Consider the following 22,713-nt stretch of genomic DNA (forward strand, 5'->3'; position numbering starts at 1 on the left):
TTTTCCCCTATCATCTGTAGTTTTTGAGATATAGAACATATCTCATAGACCAGTCTTCATCAACTCGCCCACAGAAAATCACATTTAAGAAATTAGAGCTGATGCAGTCTACCCAATGCAATTTTCTGAATCAGCACCCCAAATAACCACAGGAACAGACCTAAAAACCAAGACACCAAGGAATTTTTTTGATTAAACTGTGTTAAACAAGACTGTATCACAGCTCTGGAAAATGCCAGGAACATAGAGAAAAAAATTACAGGAGGACTACAGGATGGTGAATGCGCTACTTGACATGTAAGTGAGCCAGAGATTCTGCAGTACTTAGGAAAAATCTAGCATAACCCTTGAGAAGTACCAATAGCAGAACCTAGCACAATTACTAGTAATGGATGGGAGGAGTGCTGTGAATTTTTCGAGCAACTTTATTCAAAATGCAGTGTTGACAATAAAACAGATTGCTATATGTACATCGTCATATCATTTTTACGCCAACCCAAAAGGCACAGAAATCTGGGAAAGATGGCCAAGTATTGTGCTGAATCCCTATGTTTTTATTCTCCACCTCTAGGACCACCAGGTGTTGATGGAATTAGTAAAGATGGTCGAGATGGTGCTCCTGGTGAACCTGGTCTGCCAGGAGATCCTGGAAGACCAGGTGCCATTGGGGTTCAAGGAACTCCAGGAATCTGTGATACATCAGCCTGCATGGGAGCTATGATGGGAGGAAAATCCAAAAAGTCATAAAACTGCATTGAAAAGGAGTTGGAAAAGGGAACTGACTATTTAAGTGAATTGTTTATACATGAAGACAAAAGCACTCTTCTGTTTTTTAAAAAATGGAGGGGCAGTTCTCCTATAAAAATGATTTAAATGGACTTTGACAGTATATTTTAGTTCGATGGAACAGGAAATCACCAGATGCAAACTTACACAACATAGTATAGCCCCTACGACTTGTTTCACATTTTCATTTACGATATTATTTGTTGCTTATCCTACGGACGAGATATCCCTTTATTCCTGAAATCCGAAGTACTTCCTATTTAACATGTCCCTTTTTACACACAATTGGTCTAATTTTCTAAATGCTACCTATGCTAGTTTGTGTTAACATAAAATCCCATTGTCTTTCGGGACTCTTATCTAACCGTATACCGAACTGTAATTGTGATGGCTGCGTGCACTGAACAGATAACCTTCTTGGACAGATAATAGTGGTACAATATTTGTTATATAGCTAAAGGATGTGAACTCATAGCCCCATCAACTGGTCATGGAGGCAACTGCATGTACACAATCTATCTCTTTCCAGTTTAGGAACCTGAACGTACATACCTCTAGCTGAATTGGACAAAAGGAAGACAGAGTTCATACAAGCAAAATCCTAGACTATATTGAATGTTTATTTGACTGTACCCAATACAACCACCAATTTCAGGTGTACACAATGAAATTTTCCCAGTTTGTTATTCCAAGATTCTTTATGCTGTTTCAGAAGTCATGCCAGAGCTTTACCTGAGTCTGATTGTGTGTGTCTCAAAAACAAAGGGAATTATTAAATGGGGGTTCCAGGCATAGAACCTGCCACATGGTCTCATTTCTTAGGTATCTACAACTAGAAATGAACATTTTCCAAACCAACGCTTCATAAGCAGGACTATGTATCTCTCTACCTATTATATAAGGGATTTTTCCATATTATCACATGGAAAAAACTGTACTGACATCCGATACCCTCTACATATTATTTGTGTGAATCTTACATTATAGATTATCCCCCCCCCCCAAAAAAAAAAAATTAACATGTGCATTATTGTAAAAAAATATTTTTGTAACATTGTACCTGCCTGTTATTTAGGGTTATTTTTTGCCAATTCTATTATTTTGCCCCTGCTGATTGGAAATAAAGGTGCTACACAAATGTGAATATCAGTGATTTAAACAGTATTTATTTTGGGATGAATTCTGCACAAGAAATAGCTACTGGCATCATCTATTTTGACAGACAAATAAAGCCACTTTTAATTCAATGTATTATTCCTTAAATACTTCAAATTTCCTAACACGTGTTGCTTCTACTAGTTTCTTTTTAAAAAGGAAGAAATTATGTGCACTTAAAAATCATGTACTGTTTACAAAATGCCACTTTTGCACTGAGAGGATATAATCAGCTGCCATTTCTTCCTATGAAAGTGCCACTGAATTGAATGAGATTTGTACAGCTCTACACAGCTGTATTTCTCCCATCCATTCCAAAGGATCTATGTGCAAGATAGACTCTGCTGACAATAGTTTGTACTTGAATTTGTTGCAGAGAAAGTGCAAAATATATTGGAAATAGTACTGTATTTGCAATACACTGTCAACATCTTTTTCTATATATTTTTAGTTGCACAGGGCTAAAGGAACTGGACATTAAAAGCAAATCTGAATTACTATGTACAAGTTAGCATCTTTATATAATTTATAAATTTAAATATCTTTTGTTCTTCTTCCAATAGCAAACCAGTTTTTGTGAATTACAAATAATTTATATCAGTGTGTTCAAGACTGGAAAGAACATGCCACTGTTCTATAACAAATCTGAATTATTGTCTATTTGGAAAACAAAGCAAAAAACTGAAAATTGGGGTAATGGATAGGGGCTACCATTTCTTAGCTTGTGATAATGTTTTCTTTGCCTTTGGTGCAATCTCTTTCTCATTGCAGTATTGCTAAATAAATGGCATTGGTGGCATTTCTCCCCCTTTGTTTTGAATAAAATGTGTTGTTTCTTTGGTGCTTATGTACTTTACAAGCTATATTAAGTTACAAGAGAATCTGAACAACTGAATCTGGGAAAAGAAGTGAACAGACATCCTGTGTTTTCACTTTCCATCAACCATCAAATAAGATGTCAAACTATTTTGTCTCCGTTGGTGTACCATTCTCTTGTGCAGGACATGAATCAGATCTTGTTAATTTTAGTCTCCTGCCTGTTTTACCACAGAATACTGTTTCAAATTCCTAAAAATTAAACAAACAGAATAATAATTAACAGATAGAATTTTGCCCTGGGAAGGAATTATGCCTTAAGACAACTCTCTGCCCAAGTTATCCTTCAAGCAAATTTTAAACAGCCTCTAAGTATTGTGCCTAGCTAATAGTAGTAGTAGTAACAATAACACTGTATTTGTATTTCGCCCTATCTCCCTGAGGGGACTCAGGGTGGATTCCAACATATACAGACATAAGGCAAACATTCAGTGCCTCGAAACAATGAAACACAGATATACAGATAAAGGTAAAGGCTTTCCCTTCATCTCCGGATCTGTGGGGAAGGGTGCTCTTCTCTGGCTCTGGGGGTGTTACTCATCATTTCTAAGCCAAAGAGCCTAAGTTGTTTATAGACACCTAGGTAATGTGGCCATCAGGGCTGCATGGAGCGCTGTTCACCTTCTCGCCGAGGCAGTACCTATTGATCTCACATTTGCATGTTTTCGAACTGCTAGGTTGGCAGGATCTGGGCTAACAGCGGGAGCTCATCCTGTCCTATGGATTTGAACCACCAACCTTCCAGTCAGCAAGTTCAGTAGCTCAACAGTTTAACCCATTGTATCACTGCTGCCCCTCTAGTTCCATAAATCTATTAATTTTTCTTTCAAAAAAGAACACGTAGAGCTCCAACATGTGTAGATTCATTTCCAGGGGTCCAGTGTATGAATGGTAAATGTGAATGGGGCAGCCTTTTCATGAGGTGGAGTGATAGTATGGAAGGGAGTGTTCTGCTTATTACATAGCAGCAAAACCAATACACTGAGAACATGACCACATTGAAATGCATGCACATAAGGTACATGCCACTAGTTTAAATTCAATGTTTTGCTGGCAACAAAGCAGGATTCTCTTCTCTCATCCTCTCAACTTCAGTTGGATTGGAGATTGGTTCCAGGGGTTTTTCTAGCCTTTCAGAATTGGTTTTGGTGGTACACAAGGAACTACTTTTCTGTTCCACAGGAACAAATTACAACAGTCCTGGGACAGAGTGTTATTAACCCAAAAGTGGAAGGGGTTTTGTTGATGTTGGTGGTTCATATTGAGATTATACCTTGGTTAAGGTGATTTACATAACTCTTTTGTCACACCCAGTTCATTAACTATTGAATTCATGGTTGAAGCAAGTAGACTTCGCAGCTCAGGCTTTCTGTTGCTTTTTAAATTTCAATTGTTCATCTCAAGCCATTCCAAATTTTAGCTCTTGACTTGAAGAGGGTCATCCCAGAACAATGTTGTCATCTGTACAATTCTACCAGCCTTAACTGCAGCCATGAGCAACATTAAGACTGATGTTAGAATTAGTATTAATAGGGTAAATTCTTCAGCGTGGAAACCCTCAAATACTAGTTTAAACATCTGGTTAAGAGGGAATCTTGGATGAATTCGCACAAAAATGTAATAAAAGAGAAGCTATGCACAATATGACACCTGGTACTTCTAAATATGGTGCTTATTTTTAACAACTGAGCATTTTATCAGCTTGTTTGGCTTTTTCATGCTGCATCTTAATTTGGTTTTTGTATAGAATTTATTTTGTTTAAACAATATTGTGTATTTTTCTAGATAAGGGGGATACAGTCAAGAAAAAGCAATCACTATTACTGCTACTAGTAATTATTTTAGCATTGATTTTTCTCTCTGAAATCACTACAAAGCTTTTTAATTTTTTATAATTCCACAGTGAAAGCATAGTCATTACATAACTACAGAAGCCATGGATCTCCTGCTGTGTTGTACTACCAAAGAAGTACAACACAGTAGCAAATGGTCATCCAATTGCTCTTGGCTCTGGGTTAAGAAGTGGCCTGTGGAATGATAAGTACAGAATCAAGCACTGATGATACCCTTGTCACTGTGGAACTGTATTCTTAGTTGACAAGCAAGGAAATAACTCATGAATAAACCCTGAGTGAGAGGACTGCTCCTGCATGCCATCCAAAGAAAAAGGACTTCAGCCCTGTAGGTTAATCCCAACTCAAGCTGCACCAATGCATCAACTTTTGAACAGTAGTCAATATGTAGTGAAATTATATTGATTTAATGTATCTACTTTAATTGGAAATAGCAATAGGATTCAGGCCAGCATGTTCCCATTAAAGAAAGGGTAAACAAAATAAATGATCGGAATTGGTCATTTTCTGCTTTAATTGCCACAGTCTAGCACTGGGGGGGGGGGGGGTTGTATCTGTGTAGAACCCATTCACCTTCTTCAAGGAATCCCCATGCCGCTCTTGAATATATTTTAAAAAGGCTGTTGTCCATTGCAAAGTTGTTGCCTTATCAGTATCTGAAGTGCAGAATGGAACAAGAAGATTCAGCTCATCACAACAAATCCTGATCCTGCGCCTAGAATTACATACAGCACAGTCAGTTCTAGAATTTCAGAAGCTTATCTTTTCAAAACATTTCTTGATTTGTGGTAAGCAATATTTTATTATGGTTTTAACCCTAATTGGCAACATATGTGCATGGATGTCCTTTTACATTTGTTGTACAAAGACCTATCCAGTAGTTCTTTGTACACACCTCTCCACAAGTCTTACTGCAAAGAATAAGCTCACCTATCCATTTAGTGAATAGAGATGGGAACATCCAGCTACAACCAGAAATAAAAGCAGCATTGAGTAACAATGATCTGGAAGAAAGGCCATTGCGGTTTGCCCTTAGCTATAGAAGTGCAGCCAGATTCTGCCTAGGCACTGCACACCTTTCTCCAGCTACTAAATGGTCAAAGGAATGTGCAGACTTTTTTTAGGTGAAACTGTGCAGAATTTTAGTCTATGATTTTGGGGAAACATTAAATGATTTTGCCCTGGAGACTATGACACAGAACAATTTCTTCAAACTATAGGAAAAAAAATTCCACTTGAACATTAAGAAGAACTTCCTGACTGTGAGAGCTGTTCAGCAGTGGAACTTTCTGCCCCAGAGTGTGGTGGAGGCTCCTTCTTTGGAGGCTTTTAAACAGAGGCTGGATGGCCATCTATCAGGGATGCTTTGAATGCATTTTTCCTGCTTCTTGGCAGGGGATTGGACTGAATGGCCCATGAGGTCTCTTCCAACTCTATGATTCTATGATTAAGCATATGTCTTATTAATTTTCAGTTAACTCAAAATGCTAACACTTTCCTGCTAGAACACAGTATAATAGTATAAGTATAGGAGCTCAAATTCAGAGCTCTCCTCAGAACTCATGTTTCCCAGGAACTCTTTCCAATTACCTCCTGTCTCTTTCCATTCGGTTATGCCTCTCTCGACGCTGTGAGACACCACCTTGGTTTCCACTTTGTGTACTTTGGGTTGACTGTCCTGCTTGCCATGCACCTTGTGATGGGCCAGCACTTTGGATATCACACACATTTTGTATATCACCAAGTGGTTTGCGCTGTACATTGCTTTCCAAGGGGTGGAGCCGATTACGAGTCCTTTTGTTTATGGTCTGCTTACATAAAGCTTCACCTTTACAAACCAGAGTAGAAAGTATACATCGTTTGTATAGTTTTGTATTATATATAAAAATGGTAACTGAAATGTAATTGTACTCCATAACTTTATGAATCCTGAGGCCGTTTACTACTTCAAGAATGGACTCTTCATTTGCTTTTTCAATGTGAACAATTAAGCATAAAATCATTTACATCTATTTGTATTTTAACAAAAGCACAACGGACGTATTGAGATACTAAAGACAATATGAATTTGCAATTTTAATTATTTTTAAAAGAAATTATACATTCAGAACCAAAATAACTTTAAACAAAGGGGTTTACACTCTCAGTCTTTCTACAAATTATGATGTACTATATTACTCCTTGTTAAATTCTTAAATGCCCTAAAGGAACCAGACCTGCCTGGTCTTGGAGGCTGAGCTTAGTATTTAGATGGAAGACTGCCAACAAATATCAGGTACTGTAGGCTGTATTTCAGAAGAAGGAAGTGGCAAAACAACCATTAAGTATTCCTGAGTATTCTGATCAAGATATTTTTACTTAGATTCTGAACCAGAGGCTATGATGTGTAAAATTGAGATGATAGAGTTATGTGTCCCAGTAAGCAACAGGTCCCACTATGTTATTCATGAAGACATGCTGTGCATTTATACCATTGTGCAATGGCTACACAGCTAACTCCATTTGTACAATGATCTAGGAAAAATATGATGGCATATACAGGATTTTTGATGGAAAATGCTTTTTTTGTGCATTAGATATTAAGATAGTTTGCTTATGTATACACTATGTACTTACTGTATTAGAGGTAATAAGGATAGAGCTGTCAGGAGTGGGCGAAAGAATGAAATGTTTGGAGTGAATGAGAGGACCTGAATAAGGTTAATTTTTAAAAGCTAGAGAGGAAAAGAGTGAGTGTAAATTAGGGTAGAAACACTCAATAACGTTTAAGAAATTAGTAAGTGGAGTTTAGGCTGACTAGGAAAGGAGTTTGAGAGAGCGTATAAGATGTGTTTTTAAATATATGAAATAGTTAGCCTGTTTTGTTATGTTCAGCCTCTCTTAATAAATGGCTGTGTTGACATTTCTACAGTTTGGACTCCTGAAATGCTATATATTGAGAAGCTTGAGCTGAGACACAGTTTCTGTGGTGGCAGCAGTGAATAAAGAGAGGTGGTATCTGATGGGGATAGGAGCTATACAGTATATCTCATGCAGTAACCTCAAGAGCAGAGTTGGTGGCCACAGCAAGAAGTCCTGACATTGGTAGCAAAGGTGAAAGTACAGGAAACCCCTTGCCCTTTGTAACAGTGGTGAAATTTGTTGAAGCCTTCACATTTGTTGGCAGAGGAAGTTCAGGCAGAACTTCATACCTAATGGAAAAGCAGTGGATAAAGTGGTAAACCCACACAGAGATGTTGCTTGCTACAGATCTGTTTCCCTCCTGAAAATATGAGCAGTGTGCAAGATTGCAATTCACCTTTATGTGATCATAAGTCAGTTTATAATGACAGAAATACTAATCAGCCACACTATTTTCAACTGATTAATACAATATACCATGGCAACCATGGGGCTGTCCCAACAGGTATCTGGCCCCACCCACAGTGCTGGACATACATTGGACTTGGTTTTCTGTCAGGGATGGGAGGAAGGTGGCGGTATTGAGGAGTTAACCATCTCTCCGTTGCCATGGACCGACCACCACCTGGTCAGCTTTAGACTCACTGCACCCCCTAACCTCCGCAGAGGTGGAGGACCTATTAAATTGGTCCGCCTCAGGAGGCTTATGGATCCGGAGGGATTCCTGACGGCTCTTGGGGAATTTCCCGCCACCTCGGTTGGTGATCCTGTTGATGCCCTGGTCGCTCTCTGGAATGGGGAGATGACTAGGGCAATAGACACGATCACTCCAGAACGTCCCCTCTCAAGTAGCCGAGCTAAACCAGCCCCTTGGTTTACCGAGGAGCTGGCAGCGTTGAAGCAAAAGAAGAGGGAACTAGAGGGCGTGTGGCGTTCAGATCCGAGCGAGCCAAATCGAACACGGTTTGTGTCCTTTTTAAGGTCATATGCCGTGGCAATAAGAGCCGCAAAGAAGACTTTCTTTGCGGCCACTATTGCGTCTGCAAAGAACCGTCCGGCTGAACTGTTCCGAGTTGTCAGAGGCCTGTTAAAACCCACCACTCAGGATGGGTGCCCTGATGACTCGGCAGCTCGCTGTGAAGCCTTTGCTCAGTTCTTTGCAGACAAAGTCGCTTTGATCCGCTCTGGACTGGACACCATATTAACGGCAGTCTCAGAGGATGTAACACGAGCATCTGCTTGTCCGGTTTTGATGGATTCATTTCAATTGGTTCAAACCGAGGATGTGGACAAGGTGCTTGGAGGAATGAGAGCTACCACATGCATCCTAGACCCCTGCCCATCCTGGCTTCTAAAGGAGGCCAGAGGGGGATTGGCCGAGTGGGTTAAGGTGGTGGTTAATGCCTCCCTTCAGGAGGGCAAAATTCCAGCCAGCTTAAAGCAAGCTGTGATAAAACCGCTGTTGAAGAAACCATCACTGGACCCCACTCAATTCGTCAACTATCGGCCTGTTTCCAATCTTCCCTTCTTGGGCAAAGTCATGGAACGTGTGGTGGCCTCACAACTCCAGGCATTCTTGGTAGACACGGATTATCTGGATCCGGCACAGTCTGGCTTTAGGCCGGGGCATGGTACCGAGACAGCCTTGGTCGCCTTAGTGGATGATCTCCGTCGGGAGCTTGACAGGGGGAGTGTGTCCCTGTTGGTGCTGCTGGACCTCTCAGCGGCCTTCGATACCGTCGACCACGGTATCCTTCTGGGACGCCTCGCGGGAATGGGTCTCGGAGGTACTGCTTTGCAGTGGCTCCGGTCATTCCTCGAGGGTCGGTCTCAGAAGGTGTTACTGGGGGACTCCTGTTCCACCCCACAACCTTTGTTTTGTGGGGTTCCTCAGGGTTCAATACTGTCTCCCATGTTGTTCAACATCTACATGAAGCCGCTGGGCGAGATCATCCGGAGTTTCGGGGTGCGATGTCATCTGTACGCAGATGATGTCTAACTCTGTCACTCCTTTCCACCTGCTACTAAGGAGGCTGTCGAGGTCCTGAACCGGTGCTTGGCCGCTGTGACGGTCTGGATGGGGGCGAACAAATTGAAATTGAATCCAGACAAGACAGAGGTACTCCTGGTCAGTCGCAGGGCTGAACAGGGTATAGGGTTACAGCCTGTGTTAGACGGGGTCGCACTCCCCCTGAAGACACAGGTTCGCAGTTTGGGTGTGATCCTGGACTCATCGCTGAGCCTGGATCCCCAGGTTTCGGCGGTGACCAGGGGAGCATTCGCACAGTTAAAACTCGTGCGCCAACTGCGACCGTACCTTGGGAAGTCTGACTTGGCCACGGTAGTCCACGCTCTGGTTACATCCCGCCTTGACTACTGCAACGCTCTCTATGTGGGGTTGCCTTTGAAGACGGCTCGGAAGCTCCAACTAGTCCAACGGGCGGCAGCCATGGTACTAACAGGGGCAGGGCGCAGGGAGCACACAACTCCTCTGCTGTACCAGCTCCACTGGCTGCCGATTAGCTACCGGGCCCAATTCAAAGTGCTGGCATTGGCCTTTAAAGCCCTAAACGGTTCTGGCCCAACATATCTATCCGAACGTATCTTGGCCTATCAGCCCACCAGGACCCTAAGATCTTCGGGAGAAGCCCTACTCTCCATCCTACCTGCTTCACAGGTGCGGCTGGCGGGAACGAGAGACAGGGCCTTTTCTGTGGTGGCCCCGCGGCTTTGGAATGCCCTCCCTATAGAGATAAGATCAGCTTCCTCGCTGATGGTATTTAGAAAAAAACTGAAGACATGGATGTTTGAACAAGCATTTGGCTAATCCGGTGCGATGAAGTTCATGATCAAGGACTGGCAATCACAGACAAAGAAATTGGATTATGATTTTAGTTAAGAGATGCATTGATTTGTATTGGTGGCCCAATACTGTGTACTGTATATGTGTCCTATGTTTTTAATCTGAATATTGTTGTTTTTAAGTGTTTTTTAAGTGTTGTAAACCGCAATGAGTCGCCGATTTAGGCTGAGATATTAGCGGTATACAAGTGCATTAATAAATAAATAAAATAAATAAATAATAAATATACCAGTTAAATCTTGCAGTCCTGGTCTCCTATTACAACACAGTCCTATACATGTATTCTCACAGATAACTATGTTCAGTGGGGTTTACTCCTTGATTAAATAGATGTAGGACTGCAGTCTCACTGCACTAACAATATATCTATGTGAAAATGCCATAAAAAGCTCATGAGCTACCCCTATGCTCCGCGATTCAGAAACAACTGTTCAGTGCCTGGAGCAGACATTAAAATGTAATCTTATCTGTTATCTGTGTTTTTTGCTTTGCTGGCATCTCTCTGCAGGTCTTTTCTATTGCTTCCACTAAATGCAAGCAAAACGTTTTTTTAAAAAACACAACCAACTTTAGAACTACTCCCTGCAGAAAGTAAGTAATGAGATCATTCTGAGGCTGAGAAAAATATCATGTTAGAGCCATCATTCATTTTCTTCATTGTTTACAAAGGAAATAAGCTGCCTTTAAATGATTTAGGGATAACATTTTGAGAAAACATTTCATCAAAATAAAACAACTTTGACATTTGAATTTGACCTCCTCTAAAAAAGATATTAGCCACTAATAACAGTCTCATCCAAATGTTTGCCATTTACCTCCCAGCTTAATCCAAAAATGTTCAGGTACAGCCTTATTTCTAGGACCAACTGTCTGCTTAGTTGCTTCAATTTCCTGCTGGTAACAGATAGAAAAAGTTCGGGGCAATCCAATATCTTGATGTTTGCCTGCTTCTAAAACAGTGGCTCCAGAATTCTAAAAGAAACAGGAAAATCACATCTATGTAAAACTAAGTTTGTATACAATGTTGTTTTTCTTGCCTTCTAATTAAACAATTTTATTTTTATTTAAGCATGAGAAGTTCAAGCAACAAGTGAACAGTTTCCTTTTGGAAGAAAAACTAGTAAAGACTACAGAACAAAGTACACATTACTTTGGCTCCCCTGAATAATTCATTTCTAAATAGGTGACAAGGGTCTCCAGTTTGGATTAAAGCTGTGGCATGAGGGAGGGGGTGAGGTCAAATCCTTTACAAATCATGCAGTACTTCCAATTAAAATTTCTCTGCCAAGCTGCTATTAACTAAAGTGCATATATGTTTTCTCCTTTGCAACTAATACTATTTTCAGGAAAAACTAATTTGTTTTGAAATTGCAGTACCCAGATGCAACCTCTACCCCAGAAACTATGACAGAATACTATGTGAGGTCATCTAATCATAGATCTCCCGTGTAAAGCATGGTTAGGTTCTTAGATCAGAGTTAGATAATATCATCTTGGCAAAGCTGTATTTCTGCTCTTCATCTGTCACAATGGTGTGGCTTTATACCATGTAAACCTAGATGGCAACTACCTGAGTCCCCTTGCTGGATGCACCCATCTCAAGAACCTGGTTGTGATGGCTATTATTGGGAAATGCCTTTTCCATGGTGGCATCCATCCATACTGTGAAAAACACTGCCTTACATTATCCAGCAGCTCTCCGACTATTGTTGGAATACAATTTTCAGCATGCTTCACAATAGTTCAGCTAGCTAGGGCTGATAGGAATTACAGCCCAACATCTAGTTCCCATTTATGGGCTATCATCACTGTTATCTTTCAAATGACAGGCTTTGCTCATGCTGTTTACTAAACAAACAGTTTCGGAAGAAAACGTTTTTACTTGTAATTGCCTTTTAGAAAAACATTAACTATTTTTGTTGTTCTAGCTTTGTATGTTCAAGTCATTTCTGACTTATGGTCACTCAATAGCTTCCCATGGCTGAGTGGGGATTCAAACTGTGGGATCTGAAATCATAATTCAACATTCAAACTACTATACTATGTGGAACGGAATATGGATAACGAGATTGGATTGTGATTCTATGATGAGACATCGCGAATGATTTAGTGTAATGGTATTATTAATAGTGATGTTGTTATTGTTGTTTATGATATTGCTTTCATTGTAAATTGTCTTTTTATGTGTTGTACACCGCCGTGAGTCGCCCTAGGGCTGAGAACGGCGGTCAACAAATGCAGTAAATAAATAAATAAATAAATAAATAAATAAATATACCAGGCTGGCTTCCTAACTATTTATAATACTTTTTTGTTTTCACATTTAAGTTATCTTTGAATATACAAGCAAGCCATCTTGCATACTTTTATGGTAAGAAGGAATATAGAGAAAGGTCACAGAAGAAAATAAAGAATAAGGAAACGTTACATTTAAGTGAAACTTGAATTGGAGGCATGAAATCTGTCTAAAGACCTCTTTGGCTCATGGTTCTTCAGATCATGTCCAAGACTAATTAATATATTCCACCATATATGAAATTAGTGCTCAATATCTTAACTTCAAAACACATATTTTTAAACTCTATTATATCCTCTTTGGATGATTTACTATTAAACAGACTTAAAACAAGAATGATCTATATTTTAAAAAATAACTAACCTGTGTTTGTGATGTGTTTGCATTTCCAGTTGCAGAAGAAGCAGAGTTTGGGTTAAATAATGGGCATGTAAACTGTAATGCAGTTGTAGTTGTAGCAGCAGTCTTATTTTTCACTAATGTGGTACATTTATTTTGCTGCTGATGGAAAGGAACACCCATCACATCTGAAGGATGGCGAATGAGGGTTACTAAGCTATGAAAGAAATAAAACTTGTTTGAAATGTGTAAGTTCAATACCCTCTTCTATTAATAGCTATTCTAATAATGGTTCAGAAATCTAGTTTAATACACATCAACTCTACATCAATGTAACTATGAGGAAGCTATAACAATCTATAAGCAAAACTTATAAAAATGTGTACATGGAACAACTGGTAATACTTATCCACTGAGAAGGGGTGATAAACATGGCTAACATCCTGTTGGAAAACTACAATGAAGTATTTCACTGACACCATAGCAACTGACTGTTTTGGTCATTGTGTCGATAGGAATTCTATTCTGACCTTCACAATGTCTAAAAGAACCCCCTCCAAACTCATGTTATAAGTCATGTAAACATCACAACATAACTAATTCTAGATTGTTGGACAACAGTGAGGATCAGCTACTCTATTTTATTTTAGCTGAGCACACCTGAAGTTTGATATCCCCTGCAAATATATCCCAAAGATGCCTGGATTTCCCCTCATTCACTAACATAAATATAGTTGTGTTGGGGCATGGGGCAGCTATTCAGTTTACTAGGCAGAGTAGGGAGCTAATATTGGCATAGTAGCTATGTCAGACATGTACATCTGTTTCAGGGTCTTGACCTTTTGGCCCCTTTTGGGAGCTAAAAGGTGGGCGAATACCAACTGGGAATGGCGGGATTTTCTAGTTGCAAGCAAATTTTAACCACACAGGAGCACAGCCAAAGAGCAAGTGGGACTAAAGCACATTAAGTAGGATTAAATAAAAGTCTTACCAATTCAGACATTTTCCAACCAAGAACATCTCAATTCTGTGCATATTTACACAGAAAGTAACCGCATGCAAACGTGCACAAGTGAAATACTGTTTGAATCCTACTAGACTCTGTTTTACATACTGTCTTGAATTCTTCTATACACTGCTTTCTTTCACAATTTCAAATCCACATTATATATACCATACAGCTCAAAAAGCAAATCAAAGGTAGAAAATTACAGATTTGTATACCATCTAAGAAGTGGGCTGGATGGTGTTCTCTCACTAGTGTCCAAAGGTAATATCACAACCTATATCAGACAATCCATAACATTACACATTAAATAAAAATGTGCCAAGTTACTAAAAAGCACTTCGAAATATTGCCTAAATGTAACATAAATATTTACATGCAGTACATCAGCTAGGAAGCTAGGAAGCCTCCTACAGAATCTAAAAATTCCTCTTACATAAAACAATAGATTCTCAATACTTTAATTTTCTTGAGACGTTTATGTATGGAAGGAAGTGGTATGTGTGTGTGTGAAACAAATTTCCTCTCCTTAGAGTTGGCTGCTGCACCTCTTGTGTACAAGTGATAACAAATTTTACTTTGCTGATACTTTATATCCTGAGTGCAGAGTAACATATCTTGGATGAGCTGCTGCATCTGACCTGCCATATGTAACTTTACAATGATGGGGCGATGTTGCTGACACAATACACAACCGTGTTGTTAGAGAATTATGAGAATGCAAAACAGGGTAACACAAACTGTGGGGCATGTTTCCAGTTGTGCATAAGGCACTGATTTATCTCTGCCTTCCATTCTGGATTATCGCTGCCCTGTGACATTGCTGGGAGCTGTTCTCCTACTTTGTGCTATCATTGTGTAAGGGTAGCCTGTCCTGCAGAGCACCATATAGTTGTGTACTGCAACCACTGTGCAATGACCACACTGTTTGTGCAATGAACCCTTTGTCACAGCTATGACACCGCTCCCCTCCTAGAAATATGGCTGTTACACAGTGCCACGATTCGTAATTATGCAATCATAGGATGCTTGCCATAGATGCAGGCGAAACGTCAGGAGAAATGCCTCTAGAACATGGCCATATAGCCCGAAAAAACCCACAAGAACTATGTGATTCCAGCCATGAAAGCCTTCGACAATACATTGAATCATAGATTTGTTTATGACTTTGAAAATTCCCATCAGGATGCCAGTCTTTCTTTTCTGAACTTATTTGCAATACAATGACTTGTAACAGAGACAAGAATGTTTATAACAGGATTGAAATTCAAAGATCAACACAGTGGCTTTTTCTCACCCAATACGAGCACTTGGGATTGAGAGTGCAGTATCAATCCACCAGCTAAGCCTAACATCAAGTTCATTCAAATAGCAACAGTTATAAGTAAATGTATCTGCTTTCAAGTTGTTTATTGACTTATGTCATCTCCATGGAATTCATAGGAGTATCTGAGGCCTGTCTTGCCCTGGGGTGGTCTTGCCAGTTCCTTCTCACAGCACCTGGTATTCACTGGCAACGTCCCATCCAAGGTACTCACTGTGGCTGACTCTGCTTACCTTCTAATGTTTGATGAAATCTGAGGTTTTTAGGGTACCTAGGTGCCTACATGTAAATAAAAAGATTCCACTAATTATTAATCTGTATATGGAACTAAAGGGCTGCTATTTTTTCTGAGGACAAAAACATTTGATATTATTACATATTAGCATTTATTCTGTTCACTCAACAATGATTACTAGAGGAGACAAATGTATATGCTTTAAAGGAAACATAAATGCAACACACTTGTTAATGGCTACTCCAGGTTCCTGGGCTTCTTGACCTCTGGGGATTTCAGTCTGGATACTGTTGAATCTGTCTTCCAGCCGCACACGGACTGCAGGCTTTGCTCTTGGCTCCGGAAGAAGTGTTGAATTTTCCAAAGGAAGATTTTCTTTATTCATCCCACACAAGTTGTCGCTGTGCTTAACCTTTACTAAACTCTGCCCGGGCGTATTTGCAGAGCTACCATTGGGTGTTTTCTCAGCTTGGTTTAGAGGGAGGCTAGACTCACTAAGCAACATCATCCTGAGCTCCTGGAAGTCAATATGTCCAAGACACTGATTAGGAGGACCCACAAAACTGTTGTCAGAAGCCAAACCGGGCTGGCAAATAATGGGATAGAGCGACTGGTTTCCAGAGGTGTTGGACGAAAAGCCCCCTTGGCTGCTATTGCATGATGACAGATATTGTGATTGACTTGCATTGCTGTTAGATGAGAAGCAAGTGGAATTTAGCCTGTTTTCTGCTTCGTTCTCATTCGCTTGCGCTTCCATGTGGGAATAGAGTATGTGCTGAAGCTGGGTGTATTCGATTTCTGTCATTTCCACAACACTGAGGTCTGTGGTGGTGAAGCTAAGGTTGTGCTCCCCAAAAGAAGACTCTGCTGGACCTTCGGCAGCAGGAGCAGAAGAAGAAGAGGATGGGTCTGAAGCCATAGTGCGAAGATTCGGAGCACCACTTTCAGACTCCTTGGCATTTGGGCCTGACATGATGCTGAAGGAAACTGATGCAGTCAAGTCTTTTCACAACTAAATGTACAAATAGCAAATGACACACCCAAACTGGGCAACGGCTGCAGTCAAATGCTATCAGAGGTGTTATTTTTTTTTCTCTATGGGAGATAGAAGTTGAATTGTCTTTTACTTCTATTACACCCCACTGTTTTCTCCAAGGCTTTTAAAACCTGGTAGGACCATTCTTACTTGGGAAAAAATGCAATTCCAAAGTGAATCAGGAGCCCAATATTTTTGTAACAGAAATTTGTTTTTGTAAGTACTTTAAAAGTGAAAAATAAAATATAATTAAAAAAGAAATAAATGGGATTGGGGGCAATCTAATCTTTTAAAAGAGACAGAGCTGAAGAACCATAGATGCAAAAACACATAAACTTAATTAATTTACAAAAACTAAACACAACCTTTAAATAATAATAATAATAGTAATAAAAATAAGTGCAATTGCTGCTCTTGGAGCGAACAGAAAAGCCAATGACCAAATGCTATCAGAGGGATAGATTTTTCTACATGAGATAGAAGTTGAATTGCTTTTCCCTTCTATTATATTTAAAAACTACCAAGGTTTTTAAAACCTAGCAGCATTATCCATTCAAAATGGATTGGCAGCTCAATATTTTTCAACAGAATTGTATAGTATTTCATAAACGAAAGATACAAAACAAAACATCAATATTTTTACAGGGCTGGGTCAATCTAATTTTTAAAAACAGAGAAGAAAAGATAGATTTAACTGTTACTTTAAAAAAAGCTAAACACAACCTTTAAATAATAATATTCGAGGACACAGAAAAAAAGGGGGTGATAATACGCCTTTAGCTCAGTAGCGTAATAATTCCCCATCAGAAAATGCCATTTTTTAAAAGGGGGAAAGACACTAAATAAAAGATTGACTAGTTTTTATTAAAAAAAATAAACAAAAATTGAGACTAATAAGGACTTTAGATGCAAAGCATAAATGTAACTGATTTACAAATAAGTTCTAAAAATAATAATACTAAAGCTAAACACAACCTTTAAATAATAATATTCGAGGCCACAGAAAAGGGGTGATAATACGCCTTTAGCTCAGTCGCGTAATAATTCCCCATCAGAAAATGCCATTTTTAAAAGCATTTAAAAGGGGGAAAGACACTAAATAAAAGATCGAAATAAAAAATAAACAAAAATGGAGACTAATAAGGACTTTAGATGCAAAACATAAACCTAACTGATTTACAAATCAGTTCTAAAAATAATAATACTAAAGCTAAACACAACCTAAGCTAAACACAACCTAGCTATTCTTGTAAGCCGCTCCGAGCCCCAGGGGAGTGGCGGCATATAAGTTTAAATAATAAATAATAAAAATAATAAACCTTTAAATAATAATATTCGAGGCCACAGAAAAAAGGGGGTGATAATAAGCCTTTAGCTCAGTAGCGTAATAATTCCCCATCAGAAAAGTCCATTTTAAAAAGCATTTAAAAGGGGGAAAGACACTAAATAAAAAATCAAAATAAACAATAAACAAAAATGGAGACTAATAAGGACTTTAGATGCAAAAAATTAATGTAACTGATTTACAAATCAGTTCTAAAAATAATAATACTAAAGCAACTGCCCCTCAAAAAAATAAACAAAAATTGAGACTAATAAAGACTTTAGATGCAAAACATAAACGTAACTGATTTACAAATCAGTTCTAAAGATAATAATACTAAAGCAACTGCCCCTCTTTTTGGGCAACAGCAAAGGAAGTGATGCCTTTAGCCCCCACTTCAAATGCTTCCTTCCATCATTTTCAGGAAGAAAGGGGAGTGACACCCTTCCAGTGGGGCATGAGCTCCAGGCCTTTTATCACCCCCACTTTTAATGGGGTGAGGAAACCTCTGGGGTCCCCAACACTCAGGGAAGGCCCCACAGCATCCTCCAAGTTGGTAACCAAGGGCCCCTTAGCAACCAGAAGGAGGCAGGCTTGGGAAGCGAGGCCACGCCCACTATTTACCAAACGGCCAAGGCCCCGCCCCCTTCCTCTAATCCACGCCCCTTTTAACCCCCCTAACGGTCATTAACCGCGGCGGGGCGGAGCCACCAACGAGCTCCGCATAGGCTCATACGTGCGGCTATCCTCGCGCGAAGCCACGCCCACAAGGGGGCGGGGCCTCAACGGTCGCACTGCCTTGCTCAGTCAGAGCTTTCAGTCTGTCCTGAGGCGACAGTCAGTGTCCCTCACTGAAGCAATGTTGTCCAGTTCCCTCACATACATTCTCCCCCACACACATAAAGTTGCCTCCAGATGATACAATTCTCACTCTTTCGTCAAAAAATAAGAAAATATTGTGTCACCATAATAATAATAACATTATTATATGTTATAATAATAACGACAACACTGGGCCAGAGTGAAGAGAGAAGGTGGCAGAAGACAGTTCCACCTTGTCTCTTGTGCATAGAATCAAAGAGTTGCAAAAAGCAGGAATATTGCATTCAAATCACCCCTGACAGATGGCCATCCAGCCTCTGTTTAAAAGCTTCCAAAGAAGGAGCCTCCACCACACTCCGGGGCAGAGAGTTCCACTGCTGAACGGCTCTCACAGTCAGGAAGTTCTTCCTCATGTTCAGATGGAATCTCCTCTCTTGTAGTTTGAAGCCATTGTTCCATTGCGTCCTAGTCTCCAGGGAAGCAGAAAACAAGCTTGCTCCCTCCTCCTCCCTGTGGCTTCCTCTCACATATTTATACATGGCTATCATATCTCCTCTCAGCCTTCTCTTCTTCAGGCTAAACATGCCCAGCTCCTTAAGCCGCTCCTCATTGTTGCCCAGTTCCCTCACATACATTCTCCCCCCACACACATAAAATTGTCTCCAGATGATATAATTCTCACTCTTTTGTCTCTAAAATAATAAAATATTGTGTCACCATAATAATAACATTATTATATGTTATAATAATAACAACACTGGGCCAGAGTGAAGAGAGAAGGTGGCAGAAGACAGTTCCACCTTGTCTCCTGTGCTATGTTAATAAAAATATGTTATATCATAGAATCAAAGAGTTGGAAGAGACCTCATGGGCCATCTAGTCCAACCCCCTGCCAAGAAGCAGGAATACTGCATTCAAATCACCCCTGACAGATGGCCATCCAGCCCCTGTTTAAAAGCTTCCAAAGAAGGAGCCTCCACCACACTCCGGGGCAGAGAGTTCCACTGCTGAACGGCTCTCACAGTCAGGAAGTTCTTCCTCATGTTCAGATGGAATCATAGAATCAAAGAGTTGGAAGAGACCTCATGGTCCATCCAGTCCAACCCCATTCTGCCAAGAAGCAGGAATATTGCATTCAAAGCACCCCTGACAGATGGCCATCCATCCTCTGTTTAAAAGCTTCCAAGGAAGGAGCCTCCACCACATTCCAGGGCAGAGAGTTCCACTGCTGAACGGCTCTCACAGTCAGGAAGTTCTTCCTCATGTTCAGATGGAATCTCCTCTCTTGTAGTTTGAAGCCATTGTTCTGCGTCCTAGTCTCCAGGGAAGTAGAAAACAAGCTTGCTCCCTCCTCCCTATGACTTCCTCTCACATATTTATACATGGCTATTCTCTTCTTCAGGCTAAACATGCCCAGCTCCTTAAGCCGCTCCTCATAGGGCTTGTTCTCCAGACCCTTGATCATTTTAGTCGCCCTCCTCTGGACACATTCCAGCTTGTCAATATCTCTCTTGAATTGAGGTGCCCAGAATTGGACACAATATTCCAGGTGTGGTCTAAGCAAAGCAGAATAGAGGGGTAGCATGACTTCCCTAGATCTAGACACTATGCTCCTATTGATGCAGGCCAAAATCCCATTGGCTTTTTTTGCCACATTGTTGGCTCATGTGTAACTTGTTGTCCACGAGGACTCCAAGATCTTTTTCACACTTACTGCTCCCGAGCCAGGCATTGTCCCCCATTCTGTATCTTTGCATTTCGTTTTTCCTGCCAAAGTGGAGTATCTTGCATTTGTCACTGTTGAACTTCATTTTGTTAGTTTCGGCCTATCTCTCTAATCTGTCAAGATTGTTTTGAATCCTGCTCCTGTCCTCTGGAGTGTTGGCTATCCCTCCCAATATATTTTATATTACATGTAATATTACTAATAATATTACAATATAATGGTATAGTACAATATAGTAATATAGAATACTGATATTGTAGTATGCTAATAATATAATATAATATAATATAATATAATATAATATAATATAATATATACTAGCCGTCCCCTGCCATGCGTTGCTGTGGCCCACTTTGGTGGTCATGGGGGTTCTGTGTGGGAGGTTTGGTCCAATTCTATCATTGGTGGGGTTCAGAATGCTCTGTAGGTGAACTATAAATCCCAGCAAATACAACTCCCAAATGTCAAGATTTTATTTTCCCCAAAGTCCACCAGTGTTCACATTTGGGCATATTGAGTATTCATGTAGAGTTTGGTCCAGATGAACATAACTAAAAACCACTGGATGAATTGACACCAAATTTGGACTCAAGACACCTATCAGGCCAACAAGCGACCATCACTTGTAAAAACACTGAAAAACACACCAGAAGAGACTTAAACAGCCAGAAAAAGAAGAAAAAAAAAACACCATTACAACGCATACACAAAACCACACACACACACGCACACACATATATACACACACAAATATATACATAGACTGGGCCACAGCAACGCATGGCAGGGAACAGCTAGTATTACTAATAATATTGCAATATAATGATGTAGTACAATATAGTAATATATAATACTGATATTGTACTATGCTAATAATTTAATATATTGTATGTATATATTTATTTTAATCTGCTCTGAGTTCCCTTCGGGGTGAGAAGGGTGACATATAAATGTCGTAAATAAATAAGCTGAGTCCATACTGCCATATATTCCAGTTCAAAGCAGAAAATGTGGGATTTTATTCAGTTGTGTGGAAGGGGCCTAGGTTATCTGAGAGTCCTTCCACACAGCCCTATATCCCAGAATATCAAGGCAGAAAATCCCACAATATAGTCTTTGAACTGGGTTATCTGAGTCCACCCATATAGGGCTGGGTGGAAGGGCACTATGTCCACTCTGCCATATAATCCAGTTCAATGTGGGTTTTATACAGCTGTGTGGAAGCGGGCATCAGTCCCTGAAATGCTACAAGATTATATAAGACAATATTGGGGAAGTATAATAAATCAAATAGTGACAGTTCAATCTGCTTCCATTTCCCACCTGTCAAAAGGCGTCTACCAAGTATATTAATCGTCCCTTTCCTTGTAACATTGTCCTGATCATAGTAGTGATTGAGTAGTTCTTATCCAAAACGATTGAGACAAAAAAAGCTTGAGATTTTTATTTTTGTAATATCTGTATTTGGATTTTGCATATCCAACATTAAAAAGAAATTCCAGCTATTGCTAAGCTAAAATAAGCCATAAAATCCGATTGATGATTATTGGGTATTCTTACATTTCTTTATGTCATTGAAACCATTAAATATTAAAACCTGTGCATTGAAGCTCACATCTACCCCAAATTCCTAATCACATTGTATATATATTCCTGATGGCAGAAAAATGTTTTTGCCTCTCCATAAAAGGCAATTCTTCTAATGGGTCCTACATTGTTGACAGTGTCTACTGCCCAAACAAAGCCTTGCGGATATTATAATGGTGTACCAGTGTGTCAATGCAACTCACATGCAGCTCAGTGTGCATTATTTGGGGTTGAGGCTCGGAAGTCCATTTTTGCACACTCTGAATATTATTGACATGGGGTGTTATGTTTGATGCTGTCTTCTATCACAATGAAGACAACTCTCCCGCAACAATGTCATGCAGCGGCAAAAAAAGACAATGGGATTCTGGCCTGCATAAATAGGGGTATAGTGTAGATCCAGGGAAGTCATGTTACCCTTCTATTCTGCCTTGGTCAGAACACATCTGGAATCATACTGTGTCCAATGCTGGGCACCACAATTGAAGGGAGTTGACAAGCTGGTATGTGTCCAGAGCAGGGTGACCAAAATGATCATGGGTCTGGAGAACAAGACCTATGCGGAGCAGCTTAAAGAGCTGGGT

General features: G+C 40.0%; 2 protein-coding genes across 3 annotated transcripts in view; one reads left to right on the top strand and one right to left on the bottom strand.

Moving 5' to 3' along the window:
- The window catches only part of COL9A3 (collagen type IX alpha 3 chain), a 102,877-nt gene extending 100,132 nt beyond the window's left edge, over nt 1–2,745 (top strand). For both annotated transcript variants that reach the window (XM_060771973.2, XM_067468226.1), the window contains exon 32: nt 572–2,745. In XM_060771973.2, the coding sequence (XP_060627956.2) occupies nt 572–747 (176 nt within the window). In that variant the 3' untranslated portion in view covers nt 748–2,745. The remainder of the gene's footprint in view (nt 1–571) is intronic.
- A 101-nt stretch (nt 2,746–2,846) lies between these two features.
- TCFL5 (transcription factor like 5) lies at nt 2,847–16,607 on the bottom strand. Its single transcript, XM_060771974.2, has 6 exons — nt 15,862–16,607; nt 13,094–13,286; nt 11,250–11,406; nt 6,261–6,498; nt 5,244–5,385; nt 2,847–3,009 (listed from the first exon to the last, which is right to left on the bottom strand). The coding sequence occupies exons 1-6, from the start codon at nt 16,605–16,607 to the stop codon at nt 2,905–2,907; spliced, it is 1,581 nt and encodes a 526-aa protein (XP_060627957.2). The 3' UTR covers nt 2,847–2,904.
- Between the last annotated feature and the right edge of the window lie 6,106 nt (nt 16,608–22,713).

This window comes from Anolis sagrei, chromosome 4 (genome assembly GCF_037176765.1).
Source record: "Anolis sagrei isolate rAnoSag1 chromosome 4, rAnoSag1.mat, whole genome shotgun sequence".
Taxonomy (NCBI): domain Eukaryota; kingdom Metazoa; phylum Chordata; class Lepidosauria; order Squamata; family Dactyloidae; genus Anolis; species Anolis sagrei.